Source organism: Amphibalanus amphitrite, unplaced genomic scaffold (genome assembly GCF_019059575.1).
Source record: "Amphibalanus amphitrite isolate SeventyFive unplaced genomic scaffold, NRLGWU_Aamphi_draft 000652F_arrow, whole genome shotgun sequence".
NCBI classification, from domain to species: Eukaryota; Metazoa; Arthropoda; class Thecostraca; order Balanomorpha; family Balanidae; genus Amphibalanus; species Amphibalanus amphitrite.
The window spans coordinates 28,973-48,933 of NW_024882146.1; the positions used below are offsets into that span (position 1 = coordinate 28,973).

General features: G+C 51.8%; 1 protein-coding gene across 1 annotated transcript in view; it reads right to left on the reverse strand.

Moving 5' to 3' along the window:
- Positions 1-408: 408 nt before the first annotated feature.
- The window catches only part of LOC122364010 (sensory neuron membrane protein 2-like), a 46,796-nt gene continuing 27,243 nt past the window's right edge, over positions 409-19,961 (reverse strand). The window contains exons 3-10 of the mRNA XM_043333953.1: positions 13,597-13,747; positions 10,943-11,209; positions 9,976-10,187; positions 9,147-9,325; positions 8,623-8,741; positions 5,497-5,622; positions 3,130-3,288; positions 409-2,823 (exon numbers count right to left, since the gene is read on the reverse strand). Coding sequence (XP_043189888.1) covers positions 2,794-2,823; positions 3,130-3,288; positions 5,497-5,622; positions 8,623-8,741; positions 9,147-9,325; positions 9,976-10,187; positions 10,943-11,209; positions 13,597-13,747 — 1,243 coding nt within the window. The 3' untranslated portion in view covers positions 409-2,793. The remainder of the gene's footprint in view (positions 2,824-3,129; positions 3,289-5,496; positions 5,623-8,622; positions 8,742-9,146; positions 9,326-9,975; positions 10,188-10,942; positions 11,210-13,596; positions 13,748-19,961) is intronic.

The following is a 19,961-nucleotide window of genomic DNA, read 5'->3' on the forward strand; positions in this document are numbered from 1 at the left end:
CGATAGAATTTACAAATATTTGTACTGGCCGCAAACTACGCAGACCGCTGATAACTTATCGCGCAATCAGCCAAAAACAACCAACGTGAGCGACGCGAGAAAAAAATCCAGCTCGGAGTCGAGGCTGAATTCCTTTGGCGGAACCGTGATTGTAACAGACTGAAGTGATAAATAGTGAGTATGCGACTATGGCTCGAAAGTAACAGTCATTCTTACCAAACACGTAGTAATTGCCTCTGAACCCATAATTCGGCATAGATCTCCGACGTCTAAACTTCACGATTTCTTTTTATCTGTACGCGCGGATTCCTCGGGAATTGAACCACCCTTCGACCGAGGTCAAACGTCAGTGTGTCACGCGGTGAGCGAGCCTCGCCCAATGCTCCACTCATGCCACCACATACGGTCTCTTTGCAACATCATTTATTTCGCAGTATAGTTTCAGTTCGAGACAGCTGAGCTCCTTCCGATCGATACAAGTGCAGACGCCTAGTGGCACGTCCACTAAGGAACGCATACGTGCGTAAGATCGCGACTCGTACGCTGTTTACGCAAAGTATGAAAAATATCGCTACTTTTGATCGGTCGCGCGGTGAAACATGACCGGCTCGCAGCGTCACGGTCCCGTCACAATGCCGTCACGATGTCACTCTGCGTCACGATGACGCGCAGAAACACCGACCGATGATTACCCGTTGGTATAGATGACGGCGATTAGCCAGGCCAGCGATCGCGGTGAGCAACATGAAAAGGCGACGAGTCGGCGAGAGGACATACGCGGAGCGGAGCGACAGATACAGAGCGATACATGAGTACAAGTGGCTGCCACCGTGCGCCTCGGTACGTGAAGACCCTTAACACTGACAGCGGAGATCTCCGGTGACCCGTCCCGGGATGGATCACATCCGGGCTCGCGAGGAGAGCAATTTGATATTTATGTATGCTCGCTCTGCCTCGTAATCCACAGGTCCCAGGATCCAGTAAGTCAGCCAGAGAAGTTGAAAATGTAGCAGGAAGCTCCGATTGTGAAGCGCACGGGTTCACTGAGGATACAGGTGATCGGTGTATCATACTCAAGACGGGTGGTTGCTTCTAATGTACCGCTCAGCTGGGCCCTAAGCCAGTCAGGACTCGCTCTGCCCCGTCTCTGCCAGTCGGGGCCAATCTGTCCATTCCAATCGTCTGAGCTGCCATTGAATGATGCTAGACTACTGAAATGAATCTCAATCAACTGCAAAACTTGACCGCACAGGGGCACCAGCATGTGCTACTCCCGCTTTATGAGGGAAATCAGCTAGTGGGGTACACTAAAACGTCTACTTGCGCTAACCTTGATTTGATAGTGAAAGGCATATGGTTGTGTCTACTTCTATGGGACTTTTCACTAACAATACAGTAGTGAACACACACTTAGGACGGTTTCCTTCGAGACGGGAGGGTCCCGACTTTGGTGTCGCACATTTACAACAATATTTCCAACACTTCGTGACACTTCCGGCAGTCCAACATACGTCCATCGAATATGGAAAGTCTGCGCCGCCCTAACGGAGGCTAAACGGCGGCGAACAAGCAATAAATATTTCTTAGTAAAGCCTAACCACAAGCACGGCCCAAACATACCAACGCAACAGCCTTCAAAGCGAATAAATGACCTTATTTCTAAAATTCAGCATCACACATTTGCTCGAAAGAACTCAACAAGAAACGAGAACATCGCCTTCAGCAACTTGCAGTATCACGTATAAAGCTCCGATCTTGGTCTAAGATCACTGACCACAGCCAAAGCTGCTGCCTACCATTGCACATAGGACAAACAAACACACATGATGGAGACGGCTCTCTGCAAACGAACAAATGGAATGCGGCGAATACGACCCCTTGCGAAGGGGTTAACGGGAAAACGCTATTTAGCATAGCGCACTGGCTACAGCTTGGGAGCTAAATGATAAAACGGCCTTCACACATAGAGCTACGAGTATGCTACGGTTGGTGCACATAGCTCTTCGACGAAAGAATGGGTCAGTCGGGATAACGACTTTGCCACAGCTCGGGCATTCAAGCTTGGCTTGTTTTCGAAGAAAAAAAAAACATTTTTTTGCAAGGTGCGATTTCCTTAACAGAAATAAATCATCTAAAAAAAATTATCAGATCTCAAAGTGATGACAACGATGATGTCACACAGATCATAAATGTTAAAATGAGCCGCAAGCATGGTGATCATGATGACGGTTCCAGATGTTGACAGTGTGTTGGTTTGCGAAACACCCTACCATCGCCGCGACTCCGTGGGTTCGGATAACTAGTACTGCGCCGACGGCAAGGCACGCCGGCTGTATTTGGTTCTGTGACTGAGAGCCACGAGCGATGAATGAGGAGCGAGGATGTCGAGTAATGAGAGAAGCTGGCTCTGCGGCCCATACCCACCCCAAATATCAGCATCAACCATGTCGCCTCAGTCTCACAGCTTACTGCCTACTCCACATCACACGAACTCCACCATCCCACAAAGATCAATCACCGCCTTCACGCCTCGCGTCAGAACCGATTCGCCGTCACCCTCTCCCCACTCCGACCGTTCACTGCCGCCGCAGCGGTCCCGTTCGTCACTGCACCGTTCCTAGTCTGTCGGCCCTCCGCGCCCTGCAGTGTGAGCGGCCGTCGCTCGGTGTCTGTCGGGTACTGCGGCGGCGGCAGCAGGGTCTGATCGCTGCCCTCCGCGTCCACGGCGAGCCGGCAGTGGCCGGCGCCCAGCTGGGGTCCCGGTGCAGCTTGCGCCGCAGCCGGGACCGACCGTCATTGCAGCGGGCACTGTCCGGCCTTGGTCTGAAACGGGGACGGTCGGGACGGCCGGTCAGCGAGTGGACGGGCGGTCACCGGTGACGGCGCGTCTTTCGGAGTCGATGAGTCAGCAATGTCAACACGGCGGTAGAGCGGCGCGGTAGTCCGCCGTGGTACAATCAAACACAACTTTCACGACGTTTCACTGGGAACACGCCCAGATCCGACCTGAGTCATGCTCTACCGGCGCAAAATTAGTCTACGCTTGCGCCGTGACACAGTACGGTGACCCAGTGATCGTGCCGTCTGTAGTAAGTGGGTAGACCCATGGCTGTAGCGCTAGTAACTTACCGTGGGGTGGCTGTGGCGACGCAGATACATGAGTCCAGCCAGCAGCAGCAGGGCCGATCCGAGGGCCACCAGCAGCCAGCGGGCGGCGGCCACCAGACTCAGCGGACGCTGCAGACGGTCTCGGAACTCGGCCGCCAGTGCAGAGTTCACTACCGCTGTCTGTGGACATGGGACGGGGCGCTCAGAGACAATGTAAGGCGCATGCTGATACAGATGGGCGGTAACCGACGCTAGTGACGAAATCATTGTATATTTTCCTAGGACAATGCAATGAAGACAAAGTCAGACGAAGAGCGAGGAGGATTTCGTGACTGGTAGTGGTGTCTGACCGACCAATATTGGTGATCAATTGTCACTGCGACTGAGTTTTGATAAGCCCCGCAACTCTACAGATCAACAAAGTTTTATGTAACGGGTCGATGTGACACATCACATCAATCGCAAAGTTCACGGAATAACAGCGAATCTCCTGCAGCCGAGCCTCTTCAATCTGTACGTATGTCCCACAGTCCACCGCCACAGCCCACAATTTCACCTGATGCAACAAGTAAATCATGCCCGCGATCCCTGATCGGCCACACAAAGTCCGGTTGACAGCTGATCCGATGACTCGTCACATGGACGGATATTCGGTATCGGGGTGGCTTAGACAGCGGGGCCGGTCCTTATCGGACCACCCAGGGATCGGAACTGGTCCGGCCGGCCACCGGCGGCGGAAATGCTGAAACGCTGCCGCCGAAATCCACCCGAATAGCGGAGCGTACGCACCCATGCACAAGTATGACACAACGATACAGCGACTACCGCTCTTCCAACTACTTTTCCCAGGAATGTATTTACCCCGATGAACGTTAACACCACTAATCGCTCCAAATCCTGTTATTATTGTTGTTGGTCTCAGGGATTCACCTCTGATGAAATCCGCTCGTGGCCAGCAATCATGTAGGTAATCCGAACTCAGAAGCCACGCGAGTGAGGCCATTCAACTTTCCAAACGGGTCCTGTGACCTGTTACTTCCGCTGGCTGTAGTGATACTTCCGAAAACAGGACTGCGTGGTCCGAGAACAAATAAATAATATAAAATAGCAGTCCAGTACGAACTTCAGTTTCAGAAATCCCAAGCGCCCAAAATAGCCCGGCATGACGAGATCGAAAGGACGTTTCAATGATATTTCAAATTTTCAATGCTTCACTACTTTTTTCTTACGAAAGTATAGGTAGAAACATTGTTCTAATGTATTTGTAAATACTCAACCACACCACCATAGCAGAAGACCGCTCATCGCATCCATAAACCCAGTCATGTGCTCCGCCGGCTGACCAAGCCGCACAAAACACCGCTACAAAAACCTTCCACCGCGTCACGGGTCTCACGGTAGACTTTCCGAGCCGCCACGCATCTCAGCACACCCGTGTCCACTTTTTGCCGAGACCCGAGCGGCCACGAGCCCGTAATCTGGCTCGAAGACCGCGCTCTGCTGCTTCCCAGCTCATCCACCGGGTCGGACAGCGGTTCGAACTGGCCGAGGACACGCCTGCCGGAGCCGATGGCTGTTTGTATGGTCAACTACCGAGCCGGGTTTCTCCCGTACGGGCTCTGTTGACTCTAGCGGGTGGTTACGGTGGTGACGACGGAGGTTTGTGATGATGGAAAAACTGGTGATGACAATGGTGATGATGATGTTGACGGGGTACATTGGTGATGAGAGTAGAGACCCTAGGATGGCAATGACAGTGACTATGTTGACAGAAAGTCAAGAAAGAAAGTGGTCTGTCTCAACGATCTCCATTCGGGAGCACTAGCCTGCACGGACTGAGACCGTACTAACGCCGCACGTTTCTCCAGACGAAGCGGCCGTTCCCAGACAGACAGCTTTGCTGTACTTTCTGTCACGGGCCGACACTCTGCAGCTCGGTTACCTGTGACCCGTCTGTCCCAATTAGCGCCCCGGGCGCTCAGGCCGGTCAGAGCGCGGCCCTAATTGGACGACGAGACGACGCGCTCCATAAAGCACAGCTACTTGCGGTGTTCGTAACCGCTCGGCCGTTGGCTCGGAATTGTTCGTGAGATCAGCCTCCATGAAACCAGCCGTTAGCTGCTTTCTAAGAAAATGTGTGCCTGCATACGAGCCGTAACCCAGCGCATTAAAACTCTGCGGACAATATGCGCTAAATATAGCTAAATCAACGATCCGATTAAAACTTCTTGCCTTATACGCGAGTTACATCAAACTCATCAAATCGTGGATGTTGATATTCCCACATACATTATTGCACTTCGGTAAGGATGCAATCTAATCCCTTCTACAATTCAAAACGGTCGCTGTTACGTAAAAATCCTTGCCGGTGCCGCGGTTCGAACTCACCTCGTTGGTGTACATGACCGGGAAGAGCACGGGCGGCAGCCGCTCCATACCGTCCAGAGAGCCGAACCGCTCTAGGTCAATGTTGATCTGAATCTTCTTACCGCCGTTCAGGGCCAGTCCGGTGAGCTGCCGGATAAAAACAGGGATCAGGGTCAGTGCACCTCGGGTTGCTCTGCCAGAAAACAGGGATCAATTCAGATCACCTCGGTTTGTTCTGTCGGAAAACAGGGATCAGAGGAGTTCGCCTTGGTTTGTTTTGAGGGATGTTAACGCTCAATCCGTCTCCCATCAACGTTGTAAGCCTTGGACAATCGATCTCATGCAGCGACGTACTGAATGAAAATTTAGACTTGTATTCGAAAATATATGGATTCAAGTACAAGATAATGCTGTTTGATGACGTAACTACTAACCTCACCGGTCTTGAAATGTCCTTTCAGACAGAGTTAAGACCTCATCGAATGCCGATTTAAAAAAAAAAACATTGTCCACTCTAACAACTGCCACATACATAAGCATCGGAAAGAGGCATCCCAAGGGTTGTTGGAATCACATAATATGCACTACACCGACATAAAGAGGTGTTGCCGCATTCTAGAGGTCATACAAGAGCAGAGTTTCTGCCTTCGTGTAACACTCAATGGTCCCACAGAGAGCACGGCTCCCGCTAAAGCCCGACTCAGATACCCGAAGGAGCCATCGACTCAGGCCATTAGTGCCGACAAAACAGAAGCATTAGCCGAGTCGGCGCCGTGACCATGGCTATAACGGTGCGGCCGTGCAACAGTGTTACAGACTGATACGGACCCCGCGGCAGCGCGCCAATTGTCGCAGAGCAAGGCCACTCAGCGGGCGATCCTGCCGGCTCTCACCAGGCTCACCACAGCACAATAACACCCATCAGCCAGATACGGCCGAACGGAATGCAAATCAGCATCGAAAATGGACGGTATTAACAACTGAGAAGTGCGAGTTGGCTTAGCTTTTAACTCGCGTTTCTCCAAAGCTTTACAGAATGCGGATATTGGCGTGCTATAAGCCGTTTTCACGACGGGCTATCCGGCGAATGCACCTGATTTGACCAAATCTGCACCTAATTTCTTTTACAGCAAATAGAGATAAAGCAGGCATATAGGCAATTAGTGCAACCCTAGCTGATAGCTGCTAAGAGACACACTGAACCTGATTTGACCAAATCTGCACCTAATCTGTACCAGATCTGCACCAAATGTGTACCAGATGGCCGTCGTGAAAACGGCTATTATTGATTGAACATGTATTGGAGGCCTTAATTCCGTGGAGAGTTGTGGTTGCGTAACGGTTGTTATTCGTACCCCTTCGTTATATAATTCATATCTAATGAAGTAGCGTGACTACCATCACTACACCTATGTTATTCGACTATGAAAACGTTTACCGGAAAGCAGCATTGGTATTCAGTTCGTAGCACTAACGTTTTACGGCGCATCCGCTTCCGAAATGACGACTGAATAATTGGAGCTTCATTACGTAAGACCGGGTCTTCCTGTGCTACTAGCAAGAGATAGGAACACAACTACTTCTTTTCGCTGTTTACGCTGCCACTCATTCTCGTTGCAAAGGCGTCCTGGATCGCATTCTTAAACGCACATAATTATAAGGTAGAGCTCACAAACGTGCAGCCTAAGCAACAAGCCCTCTGAATGTTGCAACCCTATTACCCTGCATGCTTCAGCAACAGCATCATTGTTCCCAGAGCCAGTTTACTGAGTGGCTTTAACGACTATCAGCTGCGCCACGACAACATAACATTCTTGCCGGGAGGTGCGTAGTTCTGGGAAAGGCACTGGCCTCAGTCAACCTTCCAGTCCAGCGCCCGTGGCACCCCCGTACCGCCGGCGCCGCTCGATACCGCAAACGGTGCGGCGCGGCGGTCGGACGGTCGGGCGGACGGGCACAGCACGTGAGTCTGAATAAAATACCGCGGCACAGGCCGATCAGGAGCGGCACGGAAAAGCACGGACGACACGGATGGCAGCGAACACACACAGACAGTGCACAGATGTACATAAATATTATAAGGAATAAGGATGACACGGAAGCGGCACGGAATAGCACGGACGGCAGCGAAGCAGCTGCGGCGCGGCAGCGTGGTTGGGATAAGGAGCGAGTACGGAAGCGGCTAGGAAGGTAAACAGAGCCATTGCACGCCCGCAGGTGTGCCGGGCAGCACCGGAGGGGCGCCCCCCGCCCGCCAATGCCGCGGGGCAGGCACTCTCATCAGTGAGGTAGGGTTACCTACTGCCACCGTGAGACAGGCAACAAGGGAGAGCAACGGTGAATAGGTGGTGTGCTCATCACCCGATTGGACAGCCCTGGGTGATCAAGTTGTTGATGCAGGCGTGCGAATGTATGTGTGCCTTTCCATCCGCCTTATCCTAAGGCTGCCCCCTGCGCGCAGGTCCACACTCCTCCCCGTTGGAAAATAACCACAAGAGTTGGTTTAACGTATGATGGTTATTCATTCCACGTGATACGTGACCGGACAAAAGTTGCAAGTAACTAGCAGTTCAGCAGATACGATGAATTTATTCGCATTCAGACCTCCATAACTAAAATTCGTAATACCAGCATGGCAGGGAGACAGAGTAGCGCTATTAACCTGCACTAAGCCGGCTCATTTCAAAGGGCCAAGTTCACTTTTGTCTTCCATAATCACGTATTATTAAACCGAGATCAATTCAGATTATTCGAGCGATGCGTACAATCTTAATGGAATTTCGTCCAGCGTTGTCACACGAAATATAGCCCAAATCGGTAACGCCAGCCGGGTCGAAATGCCTAAAGTTTTAACGATCCCCAGGATAAATGACGCAATTACTACCGAAAGGGACTAGTTCCCTGAGTTTGCTATGTCCAGTGTTACATCATCGCGGCGTTATCTTCGGTTCGTCGCAGCTGTCCGACGGCAGCTGAATGAAGCCGAGTGTTAAATTAGCCTCCTACGTGACACACCGCTAACAGCGCGGCTCTGTGTGCGAAGAGAGTGACAACAAGACAGAACCCGTGTTGGCCCACATGACTGGAAACTACCCGTCACGACTCCCCCGGCGGGGAGGGGAGAGGGGGAGAGGGAGGCCCACTCACTGGCTCAATGTCGATAAACGTCTCGTGGTAGCGTTTGTCCGGGGCGAGGCCGTCCACGGCTTCTAGATAGGATGGATCTCCGTTGTAGAAGTGAGGCGTAGAAGCGACAATTGGTGCTCCTGCGGAGAAAATACGGCGTCATCAGAGGGTAGAGGAAAGGGAGGGAGGGAAAGAGAGAGGAGAGAGAGAGAGAGAGCGAGAGCGAGAGCGAGAGCGAGAGCGAGAGCGAGAGCGAGAGCGAGAGCGAGAGCGAGAGCGAGAGAGAGAGAGAGAGAGAGAGAGAGAGAGAGAGAGAGAGAGAGAGAGAGAGAGAGAGAGAGAGAGAGAGAGAGAGAGAGAGAGAGAGAGAGGCATAAGTACCGAACCAGTCCCATGACTAAGCCCCGTGACAGTACCATAAATCGCGACGTTACACACCAACAACCACACCAAATCACCCCCAGACGGTGAGCGTACCATTCCCTCCGCCATCTTCCGCCACTCTCCCTCCTAATGCCAGCGGCGCCGCCGGCCGCGCCGCTCATCGAACTGGCAGGGGCTGAGGCTGAGCGCTCCGGCACGCAGGCAGTGGTCCTCCGGGGCGCAGAAGCACTTGTTGTCAGGGTTGACGGCCGGGTCCTCCAGAACAGCGCGCGCCGGCACGTAGCGACGCGTCGAGATGCCGAAGTACTCGACGTCGCGCTCGTAGTCGAGGTAGATGGATCTGTGAAGTCGGGGAGTAAGTAGTTATTATGCTTTTATAACCACCGAGAGATGCCTCGTGCGCTTCTCTACACCGACCAAGAAAATATCGAAACTCGAAAACTATATGTGATAGTATCCCGCGAGTAGCAGGGGAACAGCAGCATTTTCATGATTTGTCCCTGACCTATGGCGTTCGCTGAAACCTGCCATAAATCACGAACACTCATCTAAACGATGCTGCAAGCAAGGTTATGCGGATTTGCAGCAGTTGGAAGTCTGAGAAGAGATGGGGCTGTAGAGAGGTAGCAGTTTCCTTGGCCCACTTACAGAACAAACGATAAACGAGACATTAATTACGACAGGTCTGCATACGTGGCATATGGCCATGAAGGTAGCACATCCTGTTGGTTTGGTTCGACACAAACGCTCGATACAACTGCATGAGACAGCCGAGGACAGACAGTTAAAAAGTAAAACCGCACCGCAAATAATCGCTAAGCTACAAAAAAAAAAAATCAAACTCCGAACAGACCATTTCAAGTGGACGAGAACAAACTCAGAACTTCTCCAGCGCTAAATAATAAATAAGTGAAATAAAAAAAAAACATAGGGACAGGAAATATCACATTCCACCACACAGACACCAGTCGCGTCATAAGTAGTACGCACCTGCATAGGTCCTTGTTGAATATGAATATGCGGTCCTTTCTCTCCATGTGCGGGGGATAGGTGATTCCATCTGTGCCGTTCAGCATATTGCAGTAGGACGAGCCCCAGTAATCAAGCGATGACTTGCCCTTGTACGACTCCACGCGCGTGAAACGGTCGATATCATTTTTACCCGTATCGATCGTATATGGGCCGTCCAGAGAGTTGTTATACTGGGAACAAAAATACAAAATGATCAAGATAATCGTACGCAATACGCATGTTTAGTGCAACAATCGGCCTTTTAGGTGCTAATGCATTATGACGGCGGTCTAGTCCTCTCACACTAGCATATGTGTTAGATCTCTCGATATGCGCGCTATTGAAGCCCGCAGCTGCGCCGGAAGCATATCGAAGAACCGGTACCTATACGAGACATCTGAGCCGCACTCAAGGTCCCGAGAAACCAGCTCCACTACGACAGGTCAACGCCCTCAGCATTGCAACATACGTCCGGTGGAATGATCTTTAACTGGATCAACCACCCCATCGGAACAACGGTCAAATGGCCACGTGTGTTTCAGTGAGCAGCATACCGCGGTTGTTTCGAGCTAAGGTGTCACTGATCGATAGCCAGAATCAGCAGAGCGGACAAACCAGGTCTCAGACGGACCACCCGAGACTGAGCGCCGGCTATTCGTTCCGGTCTCGCAATCGAGCGGAGCATGTCACCGCCAGTAAACCTCAGCGAGCTTCAAGAGTAACTAGCCGCATGACTCAGCAAACAAGTCGGTCTGATCATTCCGGTTATCGTTCAACACAAATCCCTGGTTTTAGCTATCCTGGAGCATTTACATCACAGACATAACGTCAACCAATCCAGCCAACAACAAAATAACCTCTGGCGGATAGCGACAATCGACATACCGACACAAATTTTCCCATCACTCTAATGAGGAAGCCCGCCGGTCACATCCCTTACACTCACCATCATGGACGGAAAGCGGCCGTTCTTCAGTCTCTCCAGGTCGCGTGGACTGCCGCACAGTCCTCTGCCACACAGACCATCCAGGATGGCTCCGGTGCCGGGCAGCCTGAGCAGGCTCTTCAGCGCCGGCACCGGCGACCCGTCGAACAGCAGCTGTCGTACGGGGACGGAGACGAACGGACGGCGCAGCTGCGGCCCCATGGTGGCCGAGACGAGTCCACTGAGAATCATCGAGAGCGGCAGCGAGGCCACCAGCTCCTGCAGCATCTGTGACACGGGGTGGGGGTGGGGGGGATGGGGAGGGTTAGCGGGGACATGGGGAACGAGAGCCGAAACCGCGAGACAGGGCAGATCAAGATTACTTTACTACTCGGGCAGATGGGCGGGGAGGGTAAAACCATAGAGCATAGACTGAAGAGAGCTCAAAGTAAATGGGAAAATATGGCAAGTCAGCATTTGCTTCGTAAAACGCACGCAGAGAATAATATCAATAAATATTTAGATATAGTTAGAGATCAATCTGTCATTCTTCAGGTCGCAGCGGAGAGACAGATGATGTCATCTGTTACTGTTCGTTCGGGACACGACAAGCAGTTGAGTAGAGACCGGTGTACTGGAGTGTAACGGGGCCGAGGTACTAACGCGTAGCAACCACAGTCCGGTTACCGCGTGGACTCTGTGTAGCAGCATATTTTATAGCCGGTGCATGCAATTAGGCGATGCTGTGCAGAACTGGCGCAAAGCAAGCAGCCGACGGCGCTACTCCGCAAGAAAACTGAAGACAGGGAGCTCCTGGGCGGACTATACGCTACTTTTAAGCGGCACACAATACGTCAGTAAAAGTTTCGCAATTACCGCATCCAGTGTGCCACAGACCCACCATTACGCCAGAGCGCGAAAACAGGATATGATTTGCCAGTTACTCAGAACAACAATCATTGCAAAGCCGCAGAGCCGCAAAGCCTTCCTCAATCACCAAGCGGAGACGCATTTTGGGAGGAGCTTCAAGACAGCACGCTACATCTCGTGTTTAACGTCACAGGAATATTAAATTGGAAAGTAACTATTAAAATATTGGCACTCTACAAGAAATGAAATGAACGTATGACAAACTACCGCCAAAACTATGTAAAAATATGGTGTGAAGCACAAACTAGGCCCCATCTTGCCTTCGTCATAGACAACAACATACCCAAAAAGCGCATACTGGCTAATCACAATTGTAACAAGCCCACACCCAGCCGGGACCAATCAGGAATCTCCGGCCAGCCGCACAGCCGGCGGCGCCCCGGCACGGCGATAGGGCACGCGCATTTGGACCCACACCCGTGGCTAACCATCCGATGAAGCCGACAACGCATGACTAGCCATCAGATAGCGCGGCCACCTGTGTGCTCCGGAATAGGTGCGGCGGCGCCGGGGGCTGAGGAAGGGTAGCGCGCGGTTCGGTACGGTGTCGCACCTGTCTTATCTCGTGCGCCGTGGCTTTGATCAGGAATATCACCTCTGGAGACAAAAGACCTCAGCGCCTATCTAAAATCAGCCGGTGACGTTACACTGAAACTATTTCCCATCGTGACTAGAATCAGCCGGTGATGACGTTGAACTGAATTGGCTCCCATCATAAGCACAAGTCTCGGCTATATGCAAGTCATCACAGTTCGATGCATCTTGCAACGGCGTATTTCCTTTTGTGTCTTCGTTGCTTTAATACAAACAGAAGACGCTCACCAAAATAAATAAGTCTGGGAACGTTTACAATGGCTACTGTATATTGCAGCTAGCATAAATAAGTCGCAGCCCCAGCGCTGATCGAGAACCGCCAGTGACCGGACGGCGTCCACAACTGTCAATTACCAGGCCTTTTCAACAGATGAAATGTGATCAGAGCTTGTGTCAGCGTCAATAAGATAGGCAAACCGCAGTCAGCGTTGAACCTCGAAATAGCACTGACTTGGTGAAACATTTCTGATATTGTCACTGGTGGTTTTATGCGATAAGTCGTAACGATCCCGCAGCATTTCGTGGCATCCCCGATTTAGCTTCTTGCGCTGACGGCTTTTCCAAAAACACGCATGCCTGTCAGGCGCGGACAAAGCGGCTTACCTACCACAACAGCCCAGAGGTCGTGGCCGGGGCCGAGACCATCCGTCAATAGCCGTTGTCAATGTCGGATTACAGTCGAGGCGTCTCACAGGGATGTTTCAACACGTCAGAGAGATATGGTAGAGTCAGACTGTGTCGGACGTCGGTGCTGTGTCAGTGAGTCAAGTTCTGTCCGCCTGTGTCAGTGCTGCCTGCGAGTCAGAGTTTGTCAGTCTGTGTCAGGGGTGTGTCAGTGTCAGTCGAAATAGCGCATTCCTTTGTTCGTAACGCATTTACGAACGATGCTGCAAAACTCAGGTGGCAATACGCTTCCACCTCAGAACCCAGCCACTGTAATCGCACAACCACAGTGTCAACAGTTCAACACCCTTCCCCACCGGTCCCCTCCCCACTCCAACACAAAGAGGTAACAACTCACATGACTGGCAGACCGACACCCCAGACATGACTGGCAGACCAGTCATGTCTGGGGTCTGCCCCACCCCACACCCCTCCCGAACTACCTTTACTATGGTATCGTAGCAGAGTAGCGTTGGTAAGCCACTGACCAGCATTGGAGCGTTGACTGTGACGATGCTGGTGTCCTCATCCACGCCGGGCGCCGATGTTTCCGGGTCGAACGCATACGACAGGTGCTCGGAGTAGGTGAGCCGCGCGCCGTCCTCCGACCAGCTCAGGTTCACCCGTCGCCGGCTCTCCCTGTGAAGGAGAGAGAGGGGCGGATGTCGGTGACGATCTCCCTGTAAAGGGGGCCGACAGGGTAAGATATTGGGTTCTCCCTGTCTCTGTCCTTGCAAAGGGGCGGATGTCGATGAGGTTCCTTTTATAACCCTCGCACGACCAGGCCATTTCTCATAACACGAACGACCAGGGGGGGGGGGGGGGGGTTACGACCCCCCTGGCGTTTCGAAACGGAAGGTCGTAGAGCTTAGCGGAAAAAACCAACGGATTGCTCTCAACGAGATCTCGCGATTGGTGGTATATTTTTTTGTCCTAGGTCAACATTTGACCTACTTATGACCGGTCAAAGGTCAAATTTTCCGAAAAAATCAAACTTTTTCAACTTTGCGCAACGATAGCGGCAAAACGGTGAGAGATATTAACTTCAAACCTTCAACAACGTATTCCCCACTCAATTCTGCATCATATATGGTGTTTTTGGTGTATTTACCCTATAAAAGTAAGAGGCCTATTGCTGATGAGTGATATGGTGTCACATCACCCTCCGGTGTTTGTCCCGATTCGTCGGCTGTTGACCACTGCTCCGCTATAAATACTGTAGGTAACGACTCAGAAAAGATATGTGGATATCCACTGCAATGTGGATAGCATCAGCAGAAAACCTCGGGACTCGGTACACACTTCGTGAAAATCCGGCCGGAGGCTGTACCTCTTATGACGTCATAACTCCGTGACCTGACCTGACCCGGTCAATTTTCTTGCACCACACGATAGCCAATGCTTGCCCCAACATGCATGGGAAGTTTCATCATGATCCATCAAACAATGTGGGTATCACCGGCAGAAAACCTAGGGATTCGGCGCACACGTTTGGTAACTGTCGGCCGGAGGCTGTACCTCTTATGACGTCATAACTCCGTGACCTGACATGACCCGATCAATTTTTTTCGGCAAAAGATGCGCAAAGGTTGCCCCAGAGGGTATTGAAAATTTCAGCCCGCTACGACAAGCCGTTTAGCGTGCACTTCGAAAAAAACCTCAGGGGGGGGGGGTTGATACAACCCCCCCCCCCTAGGCGTTCTAGGGATAAGAGTCAGGAACTGATGTGAGCGAGTGTCTCCTGTAAGGGGTCATGGGCATATGTCGATGAGTCTCTCTGTGAAAGGAACAGACAAGATGTCGGTGAGGCAGGTCAGATGTATGCGAAGTCCCTCCCTGTATCCTGTGAAGGGACAGAGGGAAAATGTCGATGGGGCTCTTCTGTGAACGGCACACGGTACAGATGTCGTTGATGATATGCACAGTAGGCAGACGGGACAGACACCGGACAGACTCTCGACACTCGTCTCTCACTTGAACGGGATACGGTGCAGATGTTGTTAAGGATATGCACACTAGTCAGACGGCACAGGAAGCAGCTGCGGTCGACCGGCTGTGCATTAGCATTGCACTCTCACCACAACACGCTCCGATAGGGTCGCCGGTATTACCATACGGAAGGGCTCTCGCTCTCAATGCCGGCTGCAGTCAGCATGTGTCACACCATGCCACACATTGGGGAAACATATCGCACAGACGAGTGCACCACCTAACGCTTACAAAAAGCGCGTGCTACGTTCGGGTTCACTCGAAGACAAGGGTGAAACGTTATCTCTAGTCGATATTTGGGATGAAACGGTGTTCAATGATAATTGATAACACCCGACCTATTCAGCATTTACATAAAATAAGTCGGGGTCTACAAACAAAATAAATACCAGGCTAACTAAAGCTCAGCTTACACCTGCACAATTACCAATACCACATAAATACCAGTACAACAGACCTGACGGCAAAGGTTAGCTGCCGGCTCTTATCTCTAATTACACAAGCTCTCCAGGTAATAACAAGATTCCGCAGAAGGCCAGGACAATCCCGGCATCCACAACGCACCCAGACACACATTGATACGAGCCAAACAATTCGCAACTCCGTGAAACCCGGATACCCCGTGTTACGCGTCACGTTGGGTACGCCTTCCAGCACGTGAGATCTGGAGACTGTGGCAAACTTTGCCAGTCACGTCCCCACGGGACCACGCTGCATCCTCTCCCGGGTCCGCTCTTATACAAAACATGCATCTACGAAAGAGCAAGCTCAGTTTCTATGGCTTTATCTACCTCCATACGTCGGTACAATCATAGGCGGTGGAACGGGGAGGGCACCGGGGCACCGTGCCACCCTTTGATTTTGGCATTTTAACATCAGCCCTATGGGCGTTGCATGGAAAGAATGGGACCAAAAGTCGGCAGTGCCCCCCCCCTTGATTGAAGGTGTTCCGCCGCTACTGGGTACAATCATCGGTAGGATGCACCGTTTCCATGTCGAGGATGTGAGTTGTGAGTTCAGTGTTGACACCAGTTAGTGTTTTTGTTTCGCAATGACAGTTGCAAACTGCAATCGTGATTTGGCAGGTATTTGTGACCAGCTCCCGCCACTCTGATGATAAGAGACGTTCCAGGTCAATATTTTAAAGTCAGCTCCATGAATGTCGTAAAACGGCAATAACCCCCGAACGTGGAGAATTTGGTTATAATGAAAAATAAATATGGGAGCAGCGCCGTTATATAACCACGCCGAGTGGAAAATGCATGTCACGATGACAATCAGCACAAGAGCGGAAAGCACGCACGGGAAGTTCAATATTAGTGGAGTGAATAGTTCAACGGAGCCTATTCGTAAACTGTGGCCCTCCCTCAGTCTGCGACGATCCCACATAACGTCATCGGTGACGTCACCACTTATCACAACAGTAGCCGGTATAACGTCATCACTTAACGCAATTCGGTGGCCTAGAGAGACGGAGTGGACCATCCTTGGACTCCGCTCCACAATACCAGCAACAGCTATTATGAAATCACTGAAACGGAACTGCGGTGACTCATCACATTCGCGGTGAGTCGATATAAAACAGCCACTGCCAGTATTCCAGAGTCTCACAAATGTCCGGGGTCCACCAAACACAAATAGCATACTAATACAGGCTTATATGCTGCCCGGTCACTGCTGTAGAGTGCCGACCCTAATACCCGTCGGCGCTTCTTGCCGCGGCATTTCCTTAGCTCTGACCGCCGCCGTATCGGCTCCCGCTCGGTCAGAGTCGACTACGTGACCCCGCGTCGTCCGCCTCAGAGGGTCAGAGGGATTACCAGGGACCCAGCCGACACAGATAGGAGGCACCAGCTGGGGCACCAGCTGGGGCACCTGTGCAAAAGACCGGTGTACCGAAGCCGGACCCCGGGCCAATGACTAAATGTGGTCACAGTGGTTTAAGGTATGTACCTACCGAATGATTAAGTTACAAACACGAATCACTCAGGCGTGTGCTTGCATTGTAACCTCAGCTACTGTTTCCTACGCTTTGCATTTATACCCAAGGCCAAGACCAATGCAAACAAAGCACAGAATAAAGATGTCCCCACCATTCTTTACACATTGCAATATCCCCTAACTGTAAGGCCACACCAAACTAATTGTTTCCTCAGACACCGACTAAGTGAGGCACCAGAAAAGGACCAGCACGTCTCCAGACTCGACGCACCATTGCCCATCTATGGCGACATGGTGTGCCCACGTCAGCAGCGCCGGTCTGGCGCCGCCGGTCTCTCAAAGCCGCCCTCCAGCTGACGCTCTGCTTCGGGCACGTGAGCTGCGGGAGATCTGACGACGGTTTGTTCAGTGGGTGGGTGCCGGATGTGCACTCTCGACAGTTGGCCAGCGCTTGTTTGTCAGACCGTAGATGGCCACCAGAAGTGAAATGGAGATAAAAGGGTGGATTGAAAGCAGATCCGTATTGCACGAAACTGTAACACCTATTCAGAAATACAGAAAGAGTAAGTTTGATCTTACTGCGTGTCGACGCCCAATGAATCCCTGTGCAGCCTTTACAATTCAACTCAGGAGGACACTCTCGGTCGGTAGTGCCGATAGGAAACGGAAAAACTAACGTAACTCCAGTCGCCTTGGGAGATGACAACAAAACAAAGGAGCTCGGCGGGCCAAAACACGCGACACCCGGCGTGTCCGTCGGGACAGAGCATTCGGCCGGTTATTTACGGTTGCCGTGTTCTTCCGTGAAACTGTCAGGCCGAGATAGCCGCTTTTCTTCAGCACGTGCTGACACACTTTCTCGGCCACAAAACAAACTCAGGAGAGCTCCAAGGCCCCGCAAGGCCCCCAAAACATTGGGGACGGTTCTACAAAGGAAATGGGCCGCATCGTGCCTCGTCTAGTACGATATGCTATCGACCGGCGTCATTCCCCATTCCCCAAAGAAAATGCGGTTTCCCAAAAGCTGAAACTTTGTATCGCGGCAGCTGAGAATGATACTATACCAACATCGTTGCTCTCATTATGGAGCGCTGCACAAAATCGTGCGAAAGTACTCGAATATTGAAAAACAGCAAAAAGCGGAGTAAGCTTTCCACCGCATGGGAATATCCAGATAAAGATATCTATTAAACACCATTTCGATCGAATTTTAATGATTTTCAGCATGATGCATTTGGCTTGAGATCCAAAGAGTGCGGTAAAAGGATGGAAGCCTGATGAAAACAAATATCAGATCAGATTAGATCCATAAATCACCGAGTTGGTAGGTACCTACTAGCGGGGCAAAACAATTCAAAGACGAGCCGCCGGGTAGCTGGGTCAATGGGACCTATGCCAAACACATTTACGTGAAGTGAAATCATTGCCAATCATGAATGCATCAGCGCATCAGCCATCACCAATAACATCGCATATCGCATTCTCCTCTGCCGGACCTTGAAGCCACCGCGGGTTTTTCCTCGTCTCGGACGGGCACAAGAAGCGCCGCACACTCAGAGAAGCGCGGACATGGCTCAAATCAGCCTCCGTGCACCGGCGGACGCTCGTACCGCCCGCCCGCTTTCGCCGCACGCTCTCTGCACGCGACCATGCCGCGTTCGGTGTCGGCCTGCCTTCACGGACCGCCGGCTAGGAGAGCACGCAGTCTCGACGAGCACCGCCAGGTCGGCAGACGGTTCACCGGGCGACAGCCGCCGGCTGGGGTTTACCCGACCTCGGTCCTATCGCCGAGTGCCCTACAAACCAGTGCTGCTATTGGCTAAGATCCGAGCGTACGACTCATCACAGGTATCATTTCTATACCTTCCACCGCATCTTGGAATGACTGCGTGTCACTGGCCAGTCATGTCCTGACCAAGACCCAGCTCTATGAACGCCGATGGCCACAGTACCGAGTTAGTCTCGTGACTGCCGTGACCCAGCTCACAGTTCACACTGAAGGTCAGTCAGCCAGTGTCGGCGGGCCGTCCGTTACCATTGACCAGCAAATACCGTGATCAACCGATCAGTTCATCAACGGCAGCGTTACAGCTTCGAGACTGCTCAGCACGGACACAAAACACGACTCTATCAAACTACTGAACTAATACCAGTAAAACGCCTTTTGGGCGAAGAACGAGCGAGCGAGATAGTGAGCCCTGCACGTGCAGAAGTGCGAGAGGGTACTTCCAACGGGCTTGTGCAAAGCACCCTTCTAACCGGTCGCTAGCGGTGTACCAAATTTGAACGCAATCGGCCCAGCCGTTCCTGAGATCTGGAAGCGGCATTCTGCACGTGCGCACGTGCAAACGGGGTCCAAAATGACTTTTGCACGGCACCCTACTAACCGGTCCCCAACCGTGTACCAAATTTGAGCGCAATCGGCCCAGCCGTTCTCGAGATCTGGAAACGCCCCCTGCACGTGCGCACGTGCAGTAGCACCCTAACCGCAACACATGGGAATGCATTGCCTGGTGGGTGCCTACCTGTATGCCAAGTTTCAGCGAAATTGCCCCAGTAATTACCGAGTTACTGAAATGGGAACAAATTTAGCACCTCTTATTGTTGTATTTTGCACGTGCAGTGGGGGTCACTCACATAGATCAAGAATATCCGACCTTTGGTAGAAGGGATGCAGCTACCCTATAAAAATGACCGCAAGACAATCGCTCAACCCGCTGCTGAGATATGGGCCTCTCAAAATCATTACTTTTGCAAAACTGCTTGAACACCCTTGACTTTTCACGTGGCACGTGCCACGGCGGTCACTGAGATGTATCAAAAGTAGTCAATTACGGGGTAGAAGGGATGGGGCTACCCAGTAAAAAAGACCGCAGGCCAATCGGTCCAGCGGTTGCTGAGATATAAGCCTCTCAAAAGCGTT